At 61.0% G+C, this 22,477-nt stretch overlaps 1 protein-coding gene across 1 annotated transcript; it reads right to left on the minus strand.

Annotated features, from left to right (window-relative positions):
- Positions 1-1,463: 1,463 nt before the first annotated feature.
- GRK2 (G protein-coupled receptor kinase 2) lies at positions 1,464-19,642 on the minus strand. The gene is made up of 21 exons (XM_036326478.1): positions 19,273-19,642; positions 9,903-9,979; positions 8,208-8,281; positions 7,979-8,080; positions 7,804-7,878; positions 7,625-7,686; positions 6,829-6,880; positions 6,529-6,620; positions 6,054-6,153; positions 5,880-5,958; positions 5,668-5,798; positions 5,293-5,387; positions 5,115-5,222; positions 4,844-4,910; positions 4,477-4,577; positions 3,862-3,928; positions 3,689-3,784; positions 3,321-3,483; positions 3,045-3,181; positions 2,844-2,957; positions 1,464-2,746 (listed from the first exon to the last, which is right to left on the minus strand). Exons 1-21 carry the CDS (start codon positions 19,383-19,385, stop codon positions 2,582-2,584), a joined length of 2,070 nt encoding a protein of 689 aa, XP_036182371.1. The 5' UTR covers positions 19,386-19,642; the 3' UTR covers positions 1,464-2,581.
- Positions 19,643-22,477: the final 2,835 nt, after the last annotated feature.

A 22,477-nucleotide genomic window follows, 5' to 3' on the forward strand; every position in this document is an offset into this window, starting at 1 on the left:
GCCCTGGAGCAGTAACAGGAGTGCTGGGGGTGGGGAGGGCAGGCCTGAGTAGCTCTAGACCACTCCTGGTGGAGGACTGTCCACGGGGAGCGGCTTTGACCCGCCGCGTGGATCCCTTTTGCAGAGGCTGCCCTTCGTTGCCAGTGTCGGGAGAGGAAGGAGAGTTTCGAAACCAGAGCCGGCCCCTTCACCCACACGGAACCAAGGTGCAGGGCTCCTGGCCTAGCGCAGGCGTTGTTGCCTTGGCCTGGCGTCTGGTCCTGGTCTGGTTGGGTGATGAGGCAGCCACCAGATCTGGCCGCATTCACCCTCTTCCCTCAGGCCTGCTGTGCTCCCGGGCTGTCATGACTCCCAGTGGCACCAGAGACCTCTCCGGGTGCCATCTTGAACTCCATCTCTCTCTCTCTCTCTCTCTCTCTCCCAAGTCCTGCCCATTCCTGATGGGCCCTGTTCTTCCCATCTGGCCTGTTTGCATCTCTTCCAGATCCAACCTCCACCACTGCCATTATGGCATCACTTCCCTGGACAGAAGCAGCCCTAAGCTGTCTCCCTGCCTCCCATCCTCTGCCTCCCTCCACTCCCCCTGCACATGGTAATCAGTGACTTGTTCTACAGCTGCTCCCAGCGCCCCAGCCCGACCACAGCCCATCCAAGTTCAGACTCCACGTCCATTCCCATCTTCGTTCTGTAGCCACTAAGTGCGCACTGGGCTCTGAGCCAGGCTGAGCCTGGCATTCAGGGCCTCCCCAGGCCTGGCTCCTTCCCACAGTGCTCCTGCCAACTGGAGCCACTCCCGCCTGCCTGGCCCATCCCTGCATCAGAAACATCCCCCCACCTCCCCACCTCCACACTGGAGGCCCCGTTCAAAGGCCTTTTTCAAGTCTCAGCCTCCACCCCAGCAGCCTTCCTTCGCCGCCTGCCATGCTGTGCTTTGGCCGTGTTGCCCCTCAACACTGCCCAGCAGGACCTTACATGGGGTGGGCAGCAACAGACATCACCCATTGGGGTTTCTGGGGAGTCCCTCAGGCCTCACAGACTGCTGCTCGGGGTGCAGCACAAGGCCAGAGGGGAGGCCAAAGCCGGAGAGGGCAAGGGCCCGGAGGCTCACTGTGGCCCTGAGGGCAGAGGTGCTTGTCTGTCCATGGTGCTGCCCTCAGCACTGTGCCTGGTGGGCTGGGGTATTCAGTCCAAATGTGACACCAAGAAGCGAAATTCAGATACCTCCTCCTGCTTCCCGGGGCAGGGGTGGAAGACCCGCTCTGCTCCCCCAGGGTGGGACCGGGGAGGGGCAGGGAGGCTCCTACCCCACCCTGGGGGAGGACTTGGGCCTGGGCAGGCTGGCCCTGGATGCCTGCCGTGGTGGTGGAGGGGACTGGCACCACCACGACCCTCTCCCCTCATGCCTCAGCCCAAGGGTGGCTGAAAATGATCATTGGGCACAAAAGAGTCTGACACAGCCAAAGTCAGGCACCATTTTTTTATAAAAACGCATAATCTCATTTTTTCACTTTAAAATCACATTCAAAAATCGGCAAAGAAATGCCCCAGGGAGTGAGCAGATGGGAGGGGAGGTTGAGCCAACCCAGCCCTTGGGGAAGAAGGCGCGACACCACACATGGCAGCGTGACTGGCACGAGGGGGCATGCGGCGGGTGAGGTGGCGCCCTGTGGGTAGTGGCACTGACAGGACATGTGGCTGGGGGCTGGACAGCCCATGGGGCACACTGACGATCCTGGGGTGGCGAGGGCTGGCCCAAGCGGCCCCTCTCGCTGTGCAGCCCAGTCCACCCAGGCTGGCCCCTGTGGTCCTGGGCAGACAAGGCCTTGCCCAGTCCAGAGTGACGGGGCAAGGGCGAGGCCCCGGTACGGATGGGGGCAGGGGCTGGGGACCTCAGGCCCAGGCTAGGCCAGGGTGGCACAGCCCAGGGTTGCCTTTCTGTGGTCCTGGAGCCTGGGAGCTCGGAGTGGGAGGAAGGGCGGGGCTGCCATGACAGCAACAGCACCTGCTGCCAACGCCACCCTCCTGGCCGAGCCCCAGTGCCCAGGGAAGGTGGGAACGGCGGCAGCCAGTGACGGGCGCCCCCCAAGTGAGAGTGCAGGAGTCCAGATCACTGGACGGCGCTGGCGTCAGGGGGACCACGGGCTCCTCCTCACCAACTGGCTGGAGGCAGGACAGTGCAGGGCTGTGTCTCTGTCATAGGAGGGCCGAAGCGGAAAAATCCAGGTAGCATTCCTGTGCTGAGCCACCCCACCGTGCTGTTGGCACAGAGCACAGCCCGGAGCCGGAGGTGGCACTACCCCCAGGAAGGGGCGGGGGACTGCTGGGGCTGCTGCTCTCCCCTCCACAGGAAGACACTGGGAGCAGGTAATCCCTGGGGCTTCAGGGCTGACGGGTGGCTGGACAGTGGCTGGGTTGGTGGCAGCAGGAGCCAAGGCAAGCGGGCCCCTCCCTGGGGTCTGGGGCCACAGGAAATCACAATAATTACAAAATAAAACCTTTTCCGCTTTGCGGGAAAACAAATAATAAAAATTCGACAAAATAAATTAGAGGTTTATAAAAGGCGGGCGGGCGGGTGGGGGGGTCAGAGGCCATTGGCACTGCCGCGCTGGACCAGCGGCACCTTGCTCAGCTCCACCACGGGCGAGCGGGCCTTGTTCTTCATCTTGGGCACCCGCTGCACCAGCTGCTGGGCCTCACGGTAGGCGTCACGCAGCTCCTTCTTCCACTGCACCAGCTCCGGGTCACTCTGCACATGCCGGGGGTCGGGCAGGTGAGGCCTGGGTGCCCCGAAGGCCACGCAGCCCCCACAAGCCCCTGCCCGCCGGGCCCCACTCCCCACTCACGTCGCACTGCAGGACGAACTGTTTACCACCGCGGATCTTGAGGAGGAGGCACTTTCGCTCCTTGATCTGCGTTTCCTCCACCGACTGGATCTCCTCCATGGTCAGCAGGCTCTGCTGCAGGGCAGGGAGGGACGGACAGGGGCGGTGAGGGAACAGGCCAGGCCCAGCCAGCCCGGCCCCCGCCCCCGGCCCCATCCTTACCGGGGCCTCGCCCTCGCCCCGCCACTCGAGCCGGTTGGGGAACAGGTAGAAGTACCGCCGCTGCCACTGAGTCAGGAAGGGGTTGCCCATCTTGGACATGTAGCCGTGCATGATGCAGTCCTTGCCCAGGGCGTAGTCTGCCGTGAGAGAGTGAGAGAGGTCCCGCCCCGTTGGGAATCCTGGTCGGCTGTGACCTTGGCTGAGATCCTGAAACCCACGCCTGTGTCTCATCTATACAGTGGGCAGTGGGTACCCACGGCGGCCACCGATCCTCACCTTCCTCGTGGCCCAGCTGCTTGTTTTTGGTTTTCTTTCGGGTCTCTAGCCGGTCTGTCTCGGCATTGATGGTGTCAAAGACAGTCTCTGCCACCTCTTGCTGCCACCGCTCGGAGATGGTGAGGGGGAAGTTGCGGTAGAGTTCCTGGTCGCTGTCCAGTAACTGCGCCGTGGGGACGAGGCAGGGGCATCCATCACCATGGGCATGTCCCGCCCAAGGGGCTAGGGCAGGGTGATCTGGTGCACCCCCAGGGGCATTTGGGGGAAGGAGCCTGGGGCCCACAGCTGACAGGACTGGCCAAAGGGCCTCCCAGGGCAGAGAAGGGATGTGGATGCCCGGGGCTGGGCTCAGGTGCAAGGCCCAGTACCTTGATTCCTTTTGTGTCTTCCTCATCAAAGGAGCCAATGTCGAAGGCATCAGCAGCGTTCACCTCCCCTCGTGGGGGGATCAGCGGGGGAGGGTACTACGGCAGAACGAGGGCTGGGCGTCAGCACGGGGCAGGGACTGCAGAGCACCACCGGCCCTGGCCCCTGCCGTTACCTTCTGCAAGAAGACCATCTGCCAGTCCAGGGAGCGGAAGAAGGGACTCTCCTTCACCTCCTGGGCCCTGTGGGGAGACGTGGGTCATCCGGGCTCTATCCGGGTGCGGGGCAGGTGGCCCCAACTAACTCCTGGTTCGGCCACTTTCTGGCTCTGCGACCTTGGGCAAGTTCCTTAAACCTGAACCTATTTCCTCATCTCCAGTGGGGAGAACAGCAGTTCCCGTCTCATAGGGCTGTTGTAAGTTTTAATATTGTAAGTCTTGCAACATCATGCCTGGCACTTAGTAAATGTTTAATAAACATAAAAAGCTGCTGTCATCATCATCATCTGATCTCACCGTCTTTGTTACAAGGGCCCCTCCGGAAGCCAGTCACCAGCCAGCTCCAGCAGCTGCAACCCGGGGGATACTGGACTCAGAGCTGGCTGTGCCCCAACCTCCTGCGAGTTCCCCAAAGGAGGCTGGTTCCAGTGAGGGGACACAGCCTTGTCCTCAGGGGGGAACAGGCAGAGGCCAGCAGCCCACAGCAGAGAACTGGACACCGGGCAAGCCGAGTGCTCAGGGCCTTGCTGGGAGGCAAGACCTGGGACAGAGGCCCTGGTCCCGGCACTCACCCTCGGCCCAGGCAGCCCAGTCTCCGGTGGACATCCCTCTGCAGTAGCCCCTCCAGCAAGGAACGGAGCTCGGGGGAGAAGGAGTCGGGCAGCTCCACAGCCTGCGGGGAGAGTGAGATGTCAGCAGTGGCCACAGAAGAGCCCCCGGCTCCCAGTAGAGCGAGAAACAGGCCCAGCTTCCTAATTCCCCCACCCCCAGCGGGCATGTTTGCTCCTACAGGGCAGGAGGCCAGAGTGGGGATGAGTGGCCCAAGATCGTTGCTGGTGAGAACCAAGAGTCCATGACCCTGATACCCATGAGGGACTCCAACCCCACTGTGGCCCCATGGACTCCATACAGCACCCTGGGCTGGAACCCCACACTCACCATTGTCAATGTCATGCGGTCAATCTCATGCTTGTCTTTGGTCTTGTGCTGCCGGAAGGGACTGTGCCTGGGCAGGAAAGGACAAAGGCCGAAGTCACAGATCAGGAATGGGGAAACTGAGGCAGGAGCATCCATGGTCCTTATCCAAAGCCAGGGATGATGCCATACCTAACACCCAGGTGGCTGTGGGCTCCTCCCCCGGCCTCCTACCTGGACCAGGGAAGAGCTGCTCTGTCCGGTCCCACCCATCCATGTGGGATGACCCACTCACCCCCGCAGCAGTTTGAAGAGCATGCAGCCCAGGGAGAACCAGTCCGCACTGCTGTCGTAGGCCACACCCTTCTGCAGCACCTCGGGGGCCATGTACCCATGGGTGCCCCTGTGGAAGCAGAGGTCATGAGTGGGTTTGGCAGAGGGTTTGGGAAGGGCGGGTGCGGGCTGGCACTCACACACTGGCGTGGGGCTTCTTCTTGGAGAAGTCGCAGGCCAGGCCCAGGTCTGAGATGCGCACGTGGCCATGCTCGTCCAGCAGGATGTTGGCCGGCTGTGGAGGAATCCCAGTAAGCTGCCCCCCACAGCTCAGGACAGGGCCCAGCCAGGCAAGGTGCCAGCTGGGTCGCTGCCTTCACTCTCAAGGGTTATGGGTGTCCAGGCCCTGGGCAGGGTCCTCCCCTCCCCTCCTCAATCACAATCTGAATTCAGAAAATGGCTTGTTGGGCGGGAGGGCGCCGCGGGGAGGAGCCGGCTGGCCCTGTCCCGGGCACGCCACGCCTATGGCCTAGTGGGCCAGGTGCACCGAGAGGAGGGACAGGCCGGCGGCTCACCTTCAGGTCCCTGTAGACGACGAAGCGGTTGTGCATGTGCTCCAAGCCCAGAATGATCTCGGCCGCGTAGAAGCGCATGTCGGCCTCGGAGAAGACCCCGTGCTGGGACAGGTGGTAGTGCAGGTCCCCGCCTGAGGGAGGAAGTGCTCAGCTCCCTGTCCCAGTCCCCCAGCCCAGCTCTTGGTCCGCCTGGGGCCGGGCCACGCACTCACCGTTCATGAGATCGAGGATGAAGCTGAGTTTGTCTGGCGTGTGGAAGGCATAGGACATGCAGACGATGAATGGGCAGTCCTGGGAGGGGACAGGACAGCAAGTCAGCAGAAGCCGCCCAAAGGTCCCAGAGCCCAAGGCTGCTTGGTGGCCAGCCCACCTGGCCACCCGCTCACCCCGGTGCTGACGAGGGACAGCATGATGCGCTCGTTCAGGGCCAGGGTCTCCCCCTGCTTCATCTTGATGCGCTTCTTGTCCAGACACTTCATGGCGTACCTGCGGGGAGGGGGCCACTGAGTCAGCCCAGAGGCGCTGTCGTGCAGAGTCCAGGCTGCTCTGGGGCCCAGGGTTGGGGTCAGGGAGTCCTCCGAGCCCTTTTGGGGAATTCTGGGCACCACAATAAGCTTATGACACACAGAGACAGAGAGAGGGCAAGAGAAAGTGCTGACGGGTGGGAGGCTCAGGGGGTAAGAGTGTGGAGAAAGGCAGTGGCATGGAGTGACTAGCAAGCCTATGTCCCCCTGCAGAGACCTGCCCATTCAGGACCCTGTCACCTGGCTCCTGGGACACTGATGCCCCCACAGCTCTCCCATGGACACCCATGCCTTCAGGGCACCCCCAGGGGCCCTCCCTTCCCTCGAGTGCGCTAACATCTTGCCCGTGTCGGCCTTCCGGCACCCATAGACCTCGCCGAAGCCTCCTCGACCAATGATGCGGTGCACGCTGAAGTCGTTCATGGTCAGCTGCAGGGGCGGCAACAACGGGGGTCACTGCAGGCTGCCTGGGCCCCTTGCCCACGGCCACCCTCACATGCTACCTGCCTGAGCCACCCCCACGGGGAGCCTGGCACTGAACCCACAGCCACCACACCAGAGGCTGGCAGACTCGCTGACCTGCCTAGCCCTGGACCAGCCCTGGGGCCCAGCCCGCGCACCCACCCAGGCCACTCACGTGGATGTTGAGCTCCACATTCTTCCACTGGCAAAACCGTGTGAATTTATCGCTGTGAGAGAAGAACCGGGGCTCAGGGAACCTCAGAAAGTAAATGGGATCATGCCAGGTGTGAGCCGCCCCACCCCCCTGCCATTCCCTGGGTCCTGAGCCTCAGTGTCCTCTCCAGAACTGCCCAGGGGCAGTGCCATCCTGAGCTGGGCCCCTGCCCGGAACACCAGCCTGAGCGGGGCCTGGCCACCTACACGCAGGTTCCTGCTGCGATCAGATAGGTTAGAAGGAGGTCTTCCAGCCTTAGACTTCCTGCCGCCGTATCGCTGACAATGCTGCATGCCTCAGTGACACAGCACTCACTCCCCGCGAGGCCCACTCCATGGCTACTCCTTCCATCAAGCTGACAGCTGCCTACAGTTCCCACCCACCAGGTGGGCTCTGGCCATGAGGGCGGGGGCTGGGGCGGTGTGTCCTCTCGTGTCTACCCAAACCATCCCCCACGCTTCTCAGTCCAGGTAGGCCCAGCAGGATGCTCAACAGTCCGTGGGAGGGAAGGGCTCACAGGTGGTCCCATGGTCCCTGGAGAATCACCTGGGACAGGCTTGGGCTGAGGATGGCAGGAGTGTGGGCAGGCAATGACCTGGCCTGCCTAACCTCTGAGGACTCTCTTCACTGGGGTGTAGACGGGCCCAGGCACCCCCGGCCCAGGGCCTAAAGCAGGCTGGCTCCTCTCCACGCCATCCACACCCTTCGCGGGACAGCCTCTTCCTCCCTCTCCTCCTCTGCATGCACCCACTCTCACCTCTCGATGAATTTCTGGAACACATCCCCTCGGAGGTTCTGACAAATCTCTTCGATGTACGGCTAAGGGAGGAAGGCAGAGGTTGGCGACTGGGCCCGAGTGGGAGCTGATCAGGCTCCTTGACCTGGCCGAGGGGACCCTGGCCTGGCCGGGAGGCGGGGGGATAGGTCAGCACACACCTGGAAGAGATCTGGAGGCACCTGCTTCTTCACCAGGTGGCCCTGGACATGCTCAGTGGCACTTTTCGAGAAGGGCTGGGGAAGACAGAGATGGCTGTGAACTCTCCGCAGGGCCCTTCCATCCGTTCCCAATGCCCAGGTCGCTCCGGGCCGGCAGGCAGGTCCGGGCACTCACGTGCGAGCAGGCCAGCAGCTCCTTCATGATGTAGGTGTCGAAGATCTCCCGGCTGCAGGCCAGGCGCTCCTCCTCCGTCTCCAGCTTCTCGTATCTCTTGATCTAGAGGACAAGATCCCCCAGGGTAACCTTTGGCTCAGGGGAGCCTAGAGGCGCCAAGCATCTTGTAAATTCAGCAAAAGCAACCCAACCTCGTCCCCTCCTCCAGGCAGTGCAGGGGCCGGCTCACCTCCTCGTAGAACTCCACCAAGGGCTTGGCCTCCTCCAGGTGTTTCAGGCAGAAGTCTCGAAAGAGCAGGTACCCTGAAAGCAAGCGTCAGGTCGCACTGAGCCACACCATCTCAGAGGCCTTCCCACCATGGAGGGTGGTGTGGGCTTGGGGCTCCCTGGGCAGAACCGGGCAAGATGGCCTCGAAGGCTGCTGCCAATGGAAGATTCTTGGATTTGGGGTCAGGGCACCTGCATTTCTACCCTCTCAGGATCTCCTCCTCTGATGGTGGCTGGAAAGTGACCAGCACGTTGGTGAGTCATAGGACAGGGGCTGGCTCTGGCATGTGGGCCCCTGCCCTCTCACTGCAGTCTAGGGACCCACACCTCCTCCCACAGTGTGACACCCGGCCCCGGGCAGCTGTGCGGGTGCAGCGAGGTTCACCTGGGCCAGGCCAGAGCCGCGGCACGGGGGAGGAAGCAGCCCCCGAGGGGCCACCTGCTCTCCCTGGACCTCATAACCCTCCATCGTCTGCTGATTTATTCTCACAGCAGCCCTGAGACACAGCACACGGGAGGTGAGGTCCCACTGGGGACACTAAGGCTCAGGGAGGTCTGCCAGGCAGGTGTCATGTGGCAGGTCCTGTGAAGGAAGGCTGGGGAGTGGGGCCTTGAAGGGCGTGGGCTACTCGGGGGGAAGAGATGAGATGGGCTGCGGCCAGGTCTCACCCTCCCAGGGAGTAGGGGCCTGAGGCCTGGCCTCAGACCACCTTGGAGGGCAAAGGAGAAGTATGCCCTGCACCCTCCTCCCCAACCTGGGTGAGCATCTTGCACTTGGGAGTGTTCTATGCCTCTTTGGGGGCACTGTCCTCACTGCCTCGCACCTCTTCTGGAGCGTGCAGACTCACTTCTTGTAGGGAGGCCTGGCCCATCAGTATCGTGCCTTTGAATAACTCAGTGGGGCTTTCACTGGCACTATCACTTCCGGGCCTCCCACAGGTGGGGCTCCTGCGTTGTAGGTCCCAGGTGAGGACGCCAGCAGGCTCAGAGAGGTAAAACAATGTGCCCAAGGTCACACAGCACAGGCAAGGGTACCCAAGCTGTGTGCTGCCTGAGGAGCTGGCTCCCAAGCCTGACCTCAAAGCCTGATCCCACCAGGCCAGGCTACTGCCGTTTCAGATCCTGTTCTCTGACGCCCCATCCGAGCTGTGTGCCTGGAGCCTGCTTCCCTGAGACCTGCCCCGACCTGCCCTCAGGCCAGGTCCCCACTCTGAGGCCAGGCACTGGAAGAGGAGGAACAGACGACCAGGCCCAAGCGGGCTGCTCACAAAGAGGGCCCATGGGGGCGGGGTGAGCCGACCACAGCGAGGCAGGCGCCACAGGAAGAGCCCCGCCCCTTCCTGTCAGTTCTACCAACGGCCCTGAGCAGCTGTGCCTGCGCCAAGGGGAAGCTGCAACTCTCAAAAACAAAAACCCCAAAGGAGGAACTTCCCCGGTGGCCCTGGAAGACTGCTGGGCCCCCACCCCTTCACAGGGCTCCCTGGGCCGACAGCCAGGGACTGGGAGGCACAGCGGGTCACAGCTCTGCTGTCACCCAGGGGCTCCCTGGCTGCCCGGCCCCAGTGGATGGGAGGCAAAAGCCCGGGGAGCCAGCCTCAGGGTCTTCCTGTTTCCACACCCCAGTCCCTGGGGCTGGCGGAGCCCCTACTGTACTCACCCAGTTTCTGGGAGAAGATCTTCTCGAAGGTCACCTCACCCCGGTCCTCCAGGTACTTCTGCATGACGCTGCGGATGCTGAAAGACAGAGGGGCCGTGTGACCTGGGGCACCTGTGACGCCTGTCAGCAGAGGGCACTGCTGGTGGGTGTCACTGCTCCCTCTAGGAAGGTCACACCAGAGGGACCCGAGGACCCCTGGCCTGGCCCCTAAGGCTCTGTCCCCCAAAGCCAGGGTGCCAGAAGGTGGCTGCTGAGAAGTTTGGTCCCAGCATGGCCTTGTGCTGGCTTTGGGGTCTTGGCCAACCAGCAGCAGGTGATGGATCACCAGAACGTGTCCTGTCCTCACAATGGCATGCGTACTGCTCAGCCAGATGGACCAGTAGTGACACCCACACACGTTACAATATGCTGGGCCTTGAAAGCATTCTGCGAAGCGAAGGAAGAGAATCATAAAAGACCACGACCCCGTTTATATGAATGTCAAGAACAGACAAATCCACGGAGACAGAAAGCAGATTAGTGGTTGCCAAGGGCTGGGGAAGGAAAAGGGGAGGTGACTGCTAAGGGTATGGGGTCTCTTTTGGGGGTGACGGAAATGTTCTGGAAGTAGGTAGTAGTGAGGGTTGCACAACATAGCGAATGTACTAAAACCCACTCAACTGTACTCTTTAAAATGATAATTAAAAAAATATTTTTATTGATTTTTAGAGAGAGGAAGGGAGAAGGAGAGAAACATAGACTCGAGAGGGAAGCATCAATCAGCTGCCTCTTGCACCCCACCACCAGGGACTGGGCATGCAACCTGGGCATGTGCCCTGACTGGAATCGAACCAGCAACCTTTAGGTACACAGGATGATGGCCAACCGACTGGCCAGGGCTAAAATGATAAATTTATGTTATTTGAATTATATTTCAATTTTTAAAAATGGTTAAAAAAAGAAAAAGCCAAGCCTCAGTTCCCATGTCCCTAATACCTGTCCCTGGGTTGCAGCAGGGGAGGGGTGGCCACTCTGACACAGAAGCCAACCCCCCGCTATACCCCTGTTCACCTCACCCCCCGACATCACGCACCGTCTGGGAGAGCGACACTGCACTTCAAGCCTCAGACACACCGTCTGTCCCCTCCGCCCCTCCTGGGCCACCTGCAGTCCATCCCTGCAGCCTGCCTGTCACAACGGCCGCTGTGGTCATGTCGGGCCCTCACTAGCCCAGGATCCCGAGGAACACACTTCGCTGCCCGAACTGAGGGCCGTGCTGGCAGTCGCACCGAAGGCCATGCAAGGCGCACGTGACCCTTAGGGGATGCGGGGCCACCAGCAGGCCACTAATAGAGAGACTGCAGCTGGTAAGAGCTTGGGCCGCAAAGTCCAGGCTGTGCCCTCACCTCTCTGTGTCCTTCTTAGAGCTCAGCACGGGGCCCTGGCCACGGGGGCCTGCTGTACATCACCTACTGGAAGGCGAGGTGCCATGCACCCCTCCCAGGACACAAGCCTGGTTCTATGACATTAGACAGAGTGTGACAAAGCCTGCGTGGGACCCAGCCGGTTCAAGGAGACTCGGAAAGGGAAGGCTGTGTGGAGAAGGCGGAACTTCAGTGGGTTCCTCAAGCGCAAACAGGATGTCAACAGGTGGTGAAGCCCAGGGCAGGTGGGTAGCCCAGGGGAAGGCCAGGCCGGGATGAGCAGGAAGGACACGGAGAAAGCTCGGTCAAGGGCAGGGAGTGAGCAGGCAGCCTCCACTGGGGCACCCACTGGAGGAAGCCCAGTATCTGACGACGGGGCCAGGAAGGAGGGAAGGAAACAGGGTGGGGGGAGGCTCAGGCCGTCGGACGGATGGAAGAAGGGTTGGCAAGGCCAGTGTACCGGCGGACCCTGCTCAGCCTCTGGGCCTGGGCCTGAAGGAAGGGGACTCCTGCCCTTTCCACTCAGCGTTTTCCCTCTGATGGTCTCAGGGGAAGCCCAGGCCCCAGCCTTCCTCGGCCTTTGCTCACGTTCCATCCACTCAAGGAAAAGCCATGCAAGAGAACATGGGAACACGCGGAGCTGACGGGAGCACACAGCTTGGCACCTCCTGTCCAGACACTGGGACAGCTGGGGGGAGGGTGGGGGGCGAGATGCTGGGCCGAGTGGAGTGCGAGGGGCCCAGGCGAGGCAGCGAAGGCTCGGCAGGTGGCAAGACCAGGCAGCCAGGAGTTAGGGGCAGGAGCCCAGGAACTCCGCAATGGCCGAGTGCCTGGGTTTCTCCCGTGAGAGGGACCAGGAAGGCGGGGCCCTCATTCTCAGCCCCGGGCTCTTCACATCTGCACCCCATTCCTGTGGCAGAGGAAGCGAGAAAGCAATCGGGGAAAAACAAATGGAAAACATGTCCATCCTCCTTGGAGGTGGACACTGACATGGTGGTCAGGTGTGCTCAGGTGAGCGTCCAGACAGGTGATGCGGACGACACACAGGATGACCCCAGCCTGTCTGGATGACCCCAACATGGCTCCTGCAGTCATCACTGGGAAGCCCCCCAAGCCCCAAGCTCCCTTTATGAGAACCAGCAAGACCGGCACTGGTTCAGTGACGGAGACGGACGACACGGGAATGCCCACGGGGAGCCGTCCTGCCACGTGACCCGACGGCCCTGCAGGGCAGCTGAGAACCGACACCTCGACACCGCGGTCGCCCCGGGAGTCACACCGTCGGAGCGCCGCCCACCAGAGAGGACCGGCCACGGCAGCAGAGCCTCCCCACCTCGCGCTGTCACCTTCCCCACCTCCCGCTGTCACCTTCCCCACCTCGTGCTGTCACCTCAGCCCGGACAGCAAAGCGGCCCCAGCTCGGCTCCGGCTGCCTCGAGGCCAGACCCCGCCCTCCCCCAGAAGCTGCACGGGAGGCCACAGCATTCTTCCCGGCCCACAGCACTTCACTTTCTTCCTTAAAAAGAAAAAAATGTTTTCTCAATAAAACAAACACGGCCCCCAACCAAACACAAGGTCAGACTCGGGCAGAGCCCTCGAAGGGAAGGCCCCCCCAGCGACAGCGTTAGGGTTTCCTGTCCATTCCCACGGGGCCGGCTGAAGGGGCTGGCAGGTCACAAAAACGTGTCACGGGGACACTCCCGCCAGGGTGGCAAGTCCAGGCTGGCACGGGAGGTGGTGATGGCCTCCTGGGCTGGGCCACCTTTGTGTCCAACCCCCGCTCCCCGATCCTGGAGGAGTCTGAGTGGCGGGGAGCCCAGGGCAGCATTCCTGCCCCTGCCCCAGTCAGCAACCCCCATATCCAGGAGCGCGTGGCTCCCACATCAACCCTGGGCTGTTAAGAGGGCCAAGTGCCTGCATCTTTCCTGCCAGAGTTTGCCTGAGGCTCCCAATCAAGGGGCGCCCAGGTCTGGGTTCCCAATGGCTCTCCCGCTGCCCTCCCCGGAGGCCAGGCCAAGTCACCCACTTCAGATGTCCAGTTTCCTCATTTGTAAAATGAGGATGTCAACAAAATGCTGAACTGTCACCACAGCACTGGCCATTTAAGAAGCCTGAGAGGCCCCGGCCGGTGTGGCGCAGTTCACTGGGCGTCTCCCCTGCACTGAAAGGTCGCTGGTTCAATTCCCAGTCAGGGGACATGCCTGGGTTACAGGCTCGATCTCCAGTAAGGGGGGGGGAGGGAGGGGGCGGTTGCAGGAGGCAGCCAATCATATTTCTCTTTCTCTCTCAAAAGTAATAAAAATACAAACAAATAAATAAATGGATCCTACAGCCTGCACCTCCTTCTACTGTGACCATAAGCTGCAGTCTGGTTCAGGTCTCTGTCCCACACCTGCCATGATCTCGGAGACTGAGGCCTGTGGCCAGGCGGCCTCCTAACAGGTGAGCCCTGACCAGGAGCCCACGCCGCTCTGCTCACAGATCAGCCTCATTCACTCGTGCTGCTCAGCCTGGGGCCTCGGGCAGAGCCCAACACCTGCCCTGCCAAAGTATTGGGGGGCCCTCAGCAAGGGGCCCACATCACCACAGCAGGGAGCTGCCGGCCTGGATGCATGGCACTGCCACCTGCAGCCAGGGCTGCTCACACCGGCTCCAGCTGCCCCAAGGAGCAGGTCCAGTCTGACACGCATGAGGGGGCGGGAGGGGGGGAGCACTTCCTCCCTCTCAGCCCAGAGTCAGGGTTGGGGTGACAGAACAGCAGGCAGGGAGCGGGTGAGAACTTCCGGAACCTTCTGGCACCACGTGGTTCACAGGAAAAGCCGAGGCCCTCACTCTGTGGCGCAGTGGCCTGGCCCCTCATCAGTGACTCCTACTCAGGGCCACAGGCAGGAGCCTCTGTGGACTGGGAGGGGCTGCAGGGGTCAGAGGCAAACACCCATTCTGATGGTGAGATCAAGGCTGAAAGAAGCTGGGCAGAGTCCCACACACGTTAGTGGCAAGAGAACATCCAACCCTCCCTGAGAAAGGGCCTCCCACCAGCGGGAGCCCCCCTTAACCTCTGTGGAAGAGCGGGGTGCGGGGTCTCGGGGTCCCTGGCTCATGGCCTGGCTGCCTTCCCCTCCACTCCCTGCCAGTGACTGCGGACAGCAGGCGGCATCTCCCCTGGGAACCCATCAGGCTGGAGGCAGCTCTGGCTGGCACCTGGCAGGCCAGGGACCACAGTTCCTGTGCCCGTGTGAGCCTTGAAATCCCAGGACAATGCAAGCTGGCACGGGCGCCAGGGACTGGCAGGTCCAGTGCAGCCACGCCGGAACTGCCATGCTCTGGGAGGTGACCGTTAACAAGCCAGCAGAGCGGAGGCTAAGGCACTCCTCTGTGGCATTTCCAGGAAACCTGGCACCGCGGTGGCAGTGGCAGGAGGAAGTCCCCTGGGCTTCTGATTAATATTTCTCAATGACTCTCCCTCAGGCGGACAATGTCCTCGCAGCCCGAGGACGGGGCACGTAGGAAATGGGAGAGACTCACTGAATCGGCCAGCTGCGCAGCAAGCCCTGGCGGTGGGAGGGAAAACGATGCCCACTGGGCACCACACACACAAGCCCCTGCAAATGTCCACAGCAACCCAGGCTCCCAAGGGCACGGTGGCCGCAAAGGGGCTCCCTGTGGGGTGTGCAGGAGAGGCACTCTGGCGGCCTTGTCACGTCACGGCTTCTACACGAATATGACCCTAGCACCACACCCTGCGTTCACTGCCGCCGAGTTAGAATGCAGCAAGAACAAACTTCCAGGGCGCTGTGCCGAGGTTCCCAGGAGGGGCTGACCCCTCCCGCACCCAGGATGGCTCCCCCGAGAATAAAGCTGCTCACACGTTAACACCAGAGGCCCCCCCGAAACCCTGCTCTTCCGCCGTCTTAGAAAAAGCTGCTGCTCAGCACCTCAGTGTTAGCATCTCCTGTTCGAAACAGCGCAGCAATAACGTGAGTGACTCCATCTTCTGTGATGAGGGAGCGGAGGACTCGGTCCCTCGGGGCCACAGGAGAGTGGGGAGTGGCCACAGGAAGGAAGGGCAGGTGTGATGGAGGCTGTGCATTCCCCAAAGACTGTTGGGTTCGTGGCTTCTGTTTGGTCCAAGGCAGGAGCACCATGCCCAGGAAGCATCACGTCCTGCAAGCACTTGGCCCGCCTGCAAAGCTGACCTGGGCGCCTGCTGGGGGTGGCGGGCCGCTGGCTGCAGGCTGTGCCTACATCCGACATCACTGGGAACTTACTACCAGGAACTGATCCTGCGTTAATAGGATACATTATTCCCGGGATGACAGAGCCCAGAATCCCCTGCACGGATTCCGGCCTGTGGCTCATGTTCCCTCAAATTCCTCGGTAAACAGGCAGGCGAGCAACTTCATGGCAGACATGTGAAACCCAGTGATTGGGAAAGGAGAACAGATGGGAAAAGACAGGCCGGAGACCGATTCCTGGGGAACAAGGGGCTTCAGAGGCCCAGAGGGAGTGACTGCTACTGGAATGGAAAGTTCTGGATAAGGAATAAAGGCTGGTGGTAAAGAAGGGGAGGGATTAGGAGGGGAGAAAACCTTCCCCTGCACCCCATCCCCCACAAATCAAGGGCAGGAAGTTCTGGAGGCTGAGTGGTGGGTCCGGGAGACAGGGAGACCAGGAGAGGGGCAGGAAGAAGGAAATCCACGGTGGGGGAGGCACCAGGAAGGAGCGAGAAAATGCGAGGCTGCAAGAGGCACCGGCTCTGACAATCCACTGCTGGGGCTGTGCTGCCCCCAGGGAGGGCAGGGGTCCCTCCGGGACGGCCCAAGACGGGCTCCTCAGCAGGAGCCCAGAGATTAATTACACAAGGCCTCCATGGTCATATTAAGCAAATGGCAGTAATTACAGAGCTGCTGCCGCTGCTGGAAAGGGAGACAGCAGCTCCTTCGGGGAGAGGAACAGACCGTGGACCCTGAAAGGTCACTGTTCATCGTTTTACCGAGGCAGAAACTGAGGCAGGCTCGGCCAGGATAAGGGATGTAACCTGGCCCTGCAGCAGGATTAGAGGCCGAGTCTCCTGTCTTCCAGCCACACAAAGCTACTTCCTTCAGTGAGAAAGAGGAGAAATGGGTCTGTTTTCTTGGATTCTACAGGGTGACAGAGGGGAGACCCCTATGCCAACTCAAAGTGGCCTTGTGCCCAATAGCTCCAGTTCCCCAACCCTGAGAAGCCAGAGCTGTGACGACAGACCCTCTGCCCAGCCAAGCCACAACCTGGGCACCAGCCGCAGGAAGCCCACCCGAGGTGGGAGCAACTCCAAATGGCATGTTGTCATGGGAAAAACCACAGCCTTTCTTCTGGACCCTGACCTGTGTGTGGGGGACGATGTGACCCCAGACATGGCACTGCCTCCTCCAGGCACTAGCTTTGCCAGGGCAGCCGATGGGGAGTGGGCTGGGCCTAGCGAACCAGGACAGCTGACGGTGCTGGGGGCTGCCCTGCTGCTCCCAGGCCACCCCCCCCCCCAGCCCCACGGCTCCCTGGAGAAGGGGTGCTGGCTGGCACATTCCACAAAACGTGGACGGGTGAGAGCAGAGCTGTAGAGGGGTGTGCAGAGGAACCGCAGCAGGGAGGAGCACGTGGGAGCCCAGGGGCCTGAGTTCAGGTTCCAGCTCCCCCGTAACCAAGTCTCCTCCTCCCTGTGAGCCTTAGTTGCTCCAACTATGAAATGGGAGGATCTCAGAACACCACCTGCTGTGCCTGCTCCCACAGTGATGAAAAGGATAAAATGGAGTACGAAGCACTGTGCAAACTGGGAAATGCCAGACAGAGATACAGTCCTAATGACCTTCCAGGGCAGGAGGCAGCTGGCCCACTGGGTGTGGGAAGCTTCAAGCAAAGGCTGGCGTGCACTCTAATGCAGGAGGCCTGGACTCCTCGGAGCACAGAGCAGCTCCGGCCCTGCCCTGGCCTCGGCTCACCAGTGGCCCCTGCTTACAGCCTCTAGTCCATCTCACAGATGCGGGCAACCTGCATGGCAGTGTGCTGCCAGATGGTGACCCTAGACAAGAACCAGGACACCTGGCTCTCGGGCTCTGCTGTTTGCCTACAACGCCCAGCCATCCTGGTTTTGGACACGGCGCGGTGCTCACCGTTCTTGTGCAGCTACTACACGCAAGGCGTGGCCTCGTCAACTTCACAAGTTGGTTTTTGGATCAACTGAGATGACAGATGCCAAAACAAATCATAAATTATTATAATTTCCACCATTATCCCTATCACCACCACAGATGGTGAAGGGGCCGGGGAAAGAGGGACATCTCGTTTCTCTGGGTGCTAACACCTGCAGAGCCAACCCAAGGTGGGGCCCCACCAGGAGCAATGCATTCTGGGGAGAGATTACCCAAAGGCAGAGAATTCCAGAAAGGGCCCCGCCTCGCCATTTGCAAAACTCCAACCTGCGGGAGGGTCTTGGGGCCTTGGCCACCCAGGCGAGCCGTTGCAAGCCCCAGAGGCTGACTCCCCCATTTCCTCCCTCATGGCTTTGTCATTTCTGAACTCCTTTTTGTTCTAACTGTCACTGCTCCCCGGACAGCCCCCAGCTGACAGTCAGTCTGGTTCCTGTTTTGAGAAATCTGATTGCAAATGTCTAGAAAAAAAGGGCCCTAACGGCCTTTTCAAACTGCAGACCAATTTTCCTCGCCCAGGCCCGGTGTTCAGTCAATCCGAAACCCAGTGAGCAGGGCCCTGTGGGAGACGCCGGAGACTGCAGCATGGCAGCCCTTGCAGCTTTCGGCCCTGCTTCAAAGACTCGGGACACTGCAGTCACAGCCTCGCTTCACACCATCCACATTTCACAGATGAGAAAACCGAGGCCCAGAAACCAGAAGGGACTTGCCCAAAGTCACATGATAACACCACAACAGCCAGGACAGGCCCAGGCTCCTGGGCTGGCGGTCCCCAACATGCCACCTCTCTCAGGCAGGTATGGAGGAGTTGCTGGGACTGGCCTTGCCAGGTAATTCGAGGAACGGTTGTGGGCACGCGGCTCTCACAGACTCAGAAAGGCCAGGTCCTGGCTCAGGCTGGCGCGGTGGCAGAAATGTGGAACTAGAAGCCGGAAGCCCTGATCTGGTGGCAAGGCACCACCCCGATTACCTGTGACACTGGGCAGGCACTCAGCTCCCCCACCTGTTCCATGGGGCCCAAACCACACCCGTTCTACCTGCCCATGGGCGGCCACCAGGCTCAAACAATGAAAAAAGACTCTAGAAACCATAAAAAGCCCCAGCTGTCGTCCGTATCCTGTATACTCCTGCACCTACATCCTGCACGCAGTCTAAACTTTGATACCAGGTGCAATGGCATCAGCCGTCTCACAGAGAGGTGGCAGCCGTGGTCCAGCTGCTGCAGGGGTGCTGGGAGGTCCCCCAGCAAACAGCACTGCAGGGCCCATGTGCGGGGCCCACCCGAGGTGGAATGTAGGGGAAAGGGGCTGGCGGTGTCCCCTCCACCGGGATGGGGCACACACCACACCCTGCTCCCCGCCACCCCGACCCCAAAGCGCTCTCCAACCCCATCCCAAGCCAGCGGCCCCTCAGCCGGTGGGGGAGACTTTTGCCTCCCCCAAACCTCACACAGTGTTGACCAGAGGGGCTGGGAGCGGAGGCAGAGAAACCCCCGGGGGAGCCGGGCTGCAGGGGCCGCAAGGGGATGGGTCAGAGTCAGGCCAGGTGGACGGTGGGAGGCGGAGGAGGGGCCGGGGAAGGGACCAAGCGCCGCCCGGAGGAGGATGGAGGGGCTCGGGCTCCTGGCGGAGAAGGCAGAGCCGAGGGCCGGGCAGGGGCCGCGCGGGGCAGGGGCACGGAGCCGCTCGGGGAGCCCCTGCGGCTGGGGAGCCCCGGCGTGGGGCGCCCCGGGTTCAGGTGCGCGGGGCTGGGCGCGGGCGGCGGGGTCCGGCGCCGGGGCCTCACCTGGGCTCGGGCAGCAGGATCTTCTTGGAGGCGCGCGCGGCCGGCGTGGCCTTGCTCTTCTCCATGGCCATCAGGTAGCTCACGTCGGCCAGCACCGCCTCCAGGTCCGCCATCTTGGCGGCGGCGGCGGCCTCTCCCGCCGCTCGGCTCCGCTCCGCTCGGCTCGGCGCGCTCGGCCCGGCCCGGCCGCTCCGTCGGCCTCGGGCGCCGCCGCCCGCCCGGCCCCGCTCGGCGCCCGCGGCTCCGCTCGCCGCGGCTCACTGGCGGCGCCGCCCCATGGCGCCGGCTCGGGCCCGGCCCCGGCTCGCTCCGCTCCCGCCGGGACTGCAGTCGGGCCGCCGCCACCGTCGCCGCCCGCGCCCCGGAGCCGCCGCCGCCGCCTCCGGCCCCGCCTGCCGCGCACAGCGCCAGCGAGCCCGCGAGGGGCCGGGCGGGCGGCGGCGCCCCCTGCAGGCCGCGCGGGCTGCGCCCGGCTTGACCCCCGCGGCCACCCGGACCCCGTCTCCGAAGCCGGCGCCCGCCCGGACCCCAGGCCTGGAGCACAGCAGAGGGAAACGCTGGACCCGGACCCCGACTCCCAGTCCGACCACCGGGCGGATCCCAGGCCCTGCAAGACCACGTCCCCGCCCGAGACGGGCACTGGAGAACATGGTCGCAGGGACCCGACTAGAACGCCCTCCTCCCTGATCTTGGACCTGACGACACCAGACCCGGATAACATTGTGACCCGAGCCTCTGATCAGAACGCCAGACCCAGACCTGGGACCCTGACCCAGACCCCAGAACCTCACCATGACCTTGGATCACAACCCGGTCCCTCCGCTCCACACCCAGACCCTGACCCTGACCCTGACCCCAGACCCCAGGTCCCCAACAGGACCCCACAGCTAGATTTTGGGTCTTGATCTCAAACGCTGATCAAGGGCACAATCTCATCTTGGTTGCTGACCCCCAACCTTGATTCCGACCCCAAAACCAGATTGCTGTCATGACCCTGGACCCTGAACTTGGGGGCAGAGCCTAGGCTGCGTCTTGGACCATCAGCACCAAACTAGGGTTCTAGACCCACCACCAAGAAATCTGGACACAAACCCAGGACCAGGACATCCAACCAGAACCCAGACTGGACTTAGAACCGTAACAGGTCGCCAGGAACCTGGGACCTGACAGCTGTGCTTCCTGGGCCCGTTCCCCACCCCCACCCTTCCTGCTCCAGAACCAATCCTGGCTTCAGGACTCCTGCTCCAGACCAAGGACACTGCACCAGCCCTTGCCCCCCCGGGACCAGTTTGTAGACACAGGTCCCTCACACCCAACCCAGTGACAGATTCATGATGGAATCATCGTAATTCCACAACATGGGATCCAATCTCTCATCCTGGGAGGGCACAGGGTCTCCGTGCTGCCTGGCAAGGGAAACTCACTCTGCTGAGAGCACAAGGGGTTGTGGGGGGCGATCTATGTGTTTCAAAGCAGCACCACTATCTCAACATGTTCCTCTTTAGAGCCTCTGCTTTCCAAAATGACAAGGTCCTTTCCCATCCTGGGCACAGTAACCAGGACCCTTTTGTAAGGCAGAGAGGCCCTCCCTGGGCACCTCTCAGGCTACATCCCGAGATCAGCCTCCGCAGACCTTGGAATCAGCATGTCAGAGGCCAGGTCACTTCTGTGTGGGTAGCACCACCATCCACCCAGATACCCAAACCAGGACTCCAGTCATCAGCCTTGACTCCGCCCTCTGCCCCTGTCCTAATCTAGTTTAGTGCCACACCCTCTGGTTTGGCCTCTTGAGAACCTTCTCTAATCTGTCTGCTTCTCAGGAGCCTCCTGGCTGCTGCCCTGATGCCGGCCCGGACCAGAGGTGCCTCTTCCAAATCTAGTTCTGACGGAGCTACTGCCTGGTGAGCACCCAGACACCGCACTCCAGGCCAGAGGGAGCTCCAGGCTCCCACCCACTCTGCCCAAAACAAATCCGGTGAACGAGTTCCTCAACCTGCAAGTCAAGGTCTTAGACGACTGTGCCCAGTTCCCCTCTCCAGCTTGTGTTGCCACCATCCTCTGCATCAGGGGTCCTCTGCCAGCCTAGCCCTCAGTTCTCACCTCTGTGCATTTGCTCTCCCTTGTGCCCGAAAGCCCTCTGTGTCCTCATCTCTGGTGAACTCCTGCTCACCCTTTAAGACCCATCTTCTCCGGGTAGCCCAACCCCCCACTCTGCACAGCTCTGATTCTGCACTTACCACTTAGTTCCTTGATTTGAAAACATCATCAATTGCAAGATGCATAATGTCACTATATTTTTTCCATGTCATGTTTTTTACAGTGTGTGTGTGAAGCTTTATTAAATGTTTGCATCAATTGGGTCCGGCTGGCGTGGCTCAGTGGTTGAACGTCGACCTAAAAACCAGGAGGTCATGGTTTGATTTTGTCAGGGCACATGCCTGGGTTACAGGCTCCATCCCCAGTGGGGGGGTATGCAGAAGGCAGCCCATCAATGATTCTCCCTCATTTTGATGTTTCTATTTCTCTCTCCTTCTCCCTTCATCGCTGAAATCAATAAAAATATATTTTTTAAATGTTTGCATTAATTGGAAAATGTATCCTGATGCTGGAAATGCTAATGTATGAAAAAAATGGAATATATACCATCTGCAGCTGTAACTGATATTGCCAGTTTATCTCTTGCTCCCAGTGCCCACCACAGGGGCTGACACAGAAAAGACTAATCAATGTATGATGAACGAGTGGCTGAGCTCCTCAGGCCAAGGTGGCACATGGAATTTGGAGCAGAACAGAGCCAGAGGCACGCGGAATGCCACAGCAGGAAGTCTCTAACCTCCCTCCCTCCCACCCCTCTCCAATTCCTTGGCACTCTAGCTATAGACACACACTGGCCTAGGTTTTCTGGAGCAACCCCAATTTTAAAAATTCTTCCTGGTTTGGCTGGGTGGCTCCTTTGGTTGGAGCATTGTCCCACACACCAAAAGGTTCCAGGTTTGATCCCAATCGGGGTATGGAGAGGAGGCCACCAATCGATGTTTCTCTCTCTCTCCCTTTCCTATTTCTCTCTAAAATCGATTTAGAGGGTGACTATTTAAAAAAAAAATTCTTCCTGATGAACCTGTCAGACCACAGTCCCTGTGGGTTCTCAAATGCCAACCATCCTGCTCCGGGAGGTGGCCCTCCCTCCCCCACCACCTGAAAACCC

The sequence above is a fragment of the Myotis myotis genome, unplaced genomic scaffold, assembly GCF_014108235.1.
Source record: "Myotis myotis isolate mMyoMyo1 unplaced genomic scaffold, mMyoMyo1.p scaffold_m19_p_10, whole genome shotgun sequence".
In the NCBI taxonomy this organism is placed as follows: Eukaryota; Metazoa; Chordata; class Mammalia; order Chiroptera; family Vespertilionidae; genus Myotis; species Myotis myotis.

What these genes read in the sequence shown, in the direction of transcription:
- GRK2 (XM_036326478.1), bottom strand. Translation starts at nt 19,385, where the DNA reads ATGGCGGACCTGGAGGCGGTGCTGGCCGACGTGAGCTACCTGATGGCC. An exon ending in CTGGGCTGCCTGGGCCGAGG is followed by an intron (nt 3,929 to 4,476) that starts GTGAGTGCCGGG and finishes GTCTCCCCACAG; the next exon opens with GGCCCAGGAGGTGAAGGAGA. An exon ending in GGGGCGAGGGCGAGGCCCCG is followed by an intron (nt 2,958 to 3,044) that starts GTAAGGATGGGG and finishes CCTGCCCTGCAG; the next exon opens with CAGAGCCTGCTGACCATGGA.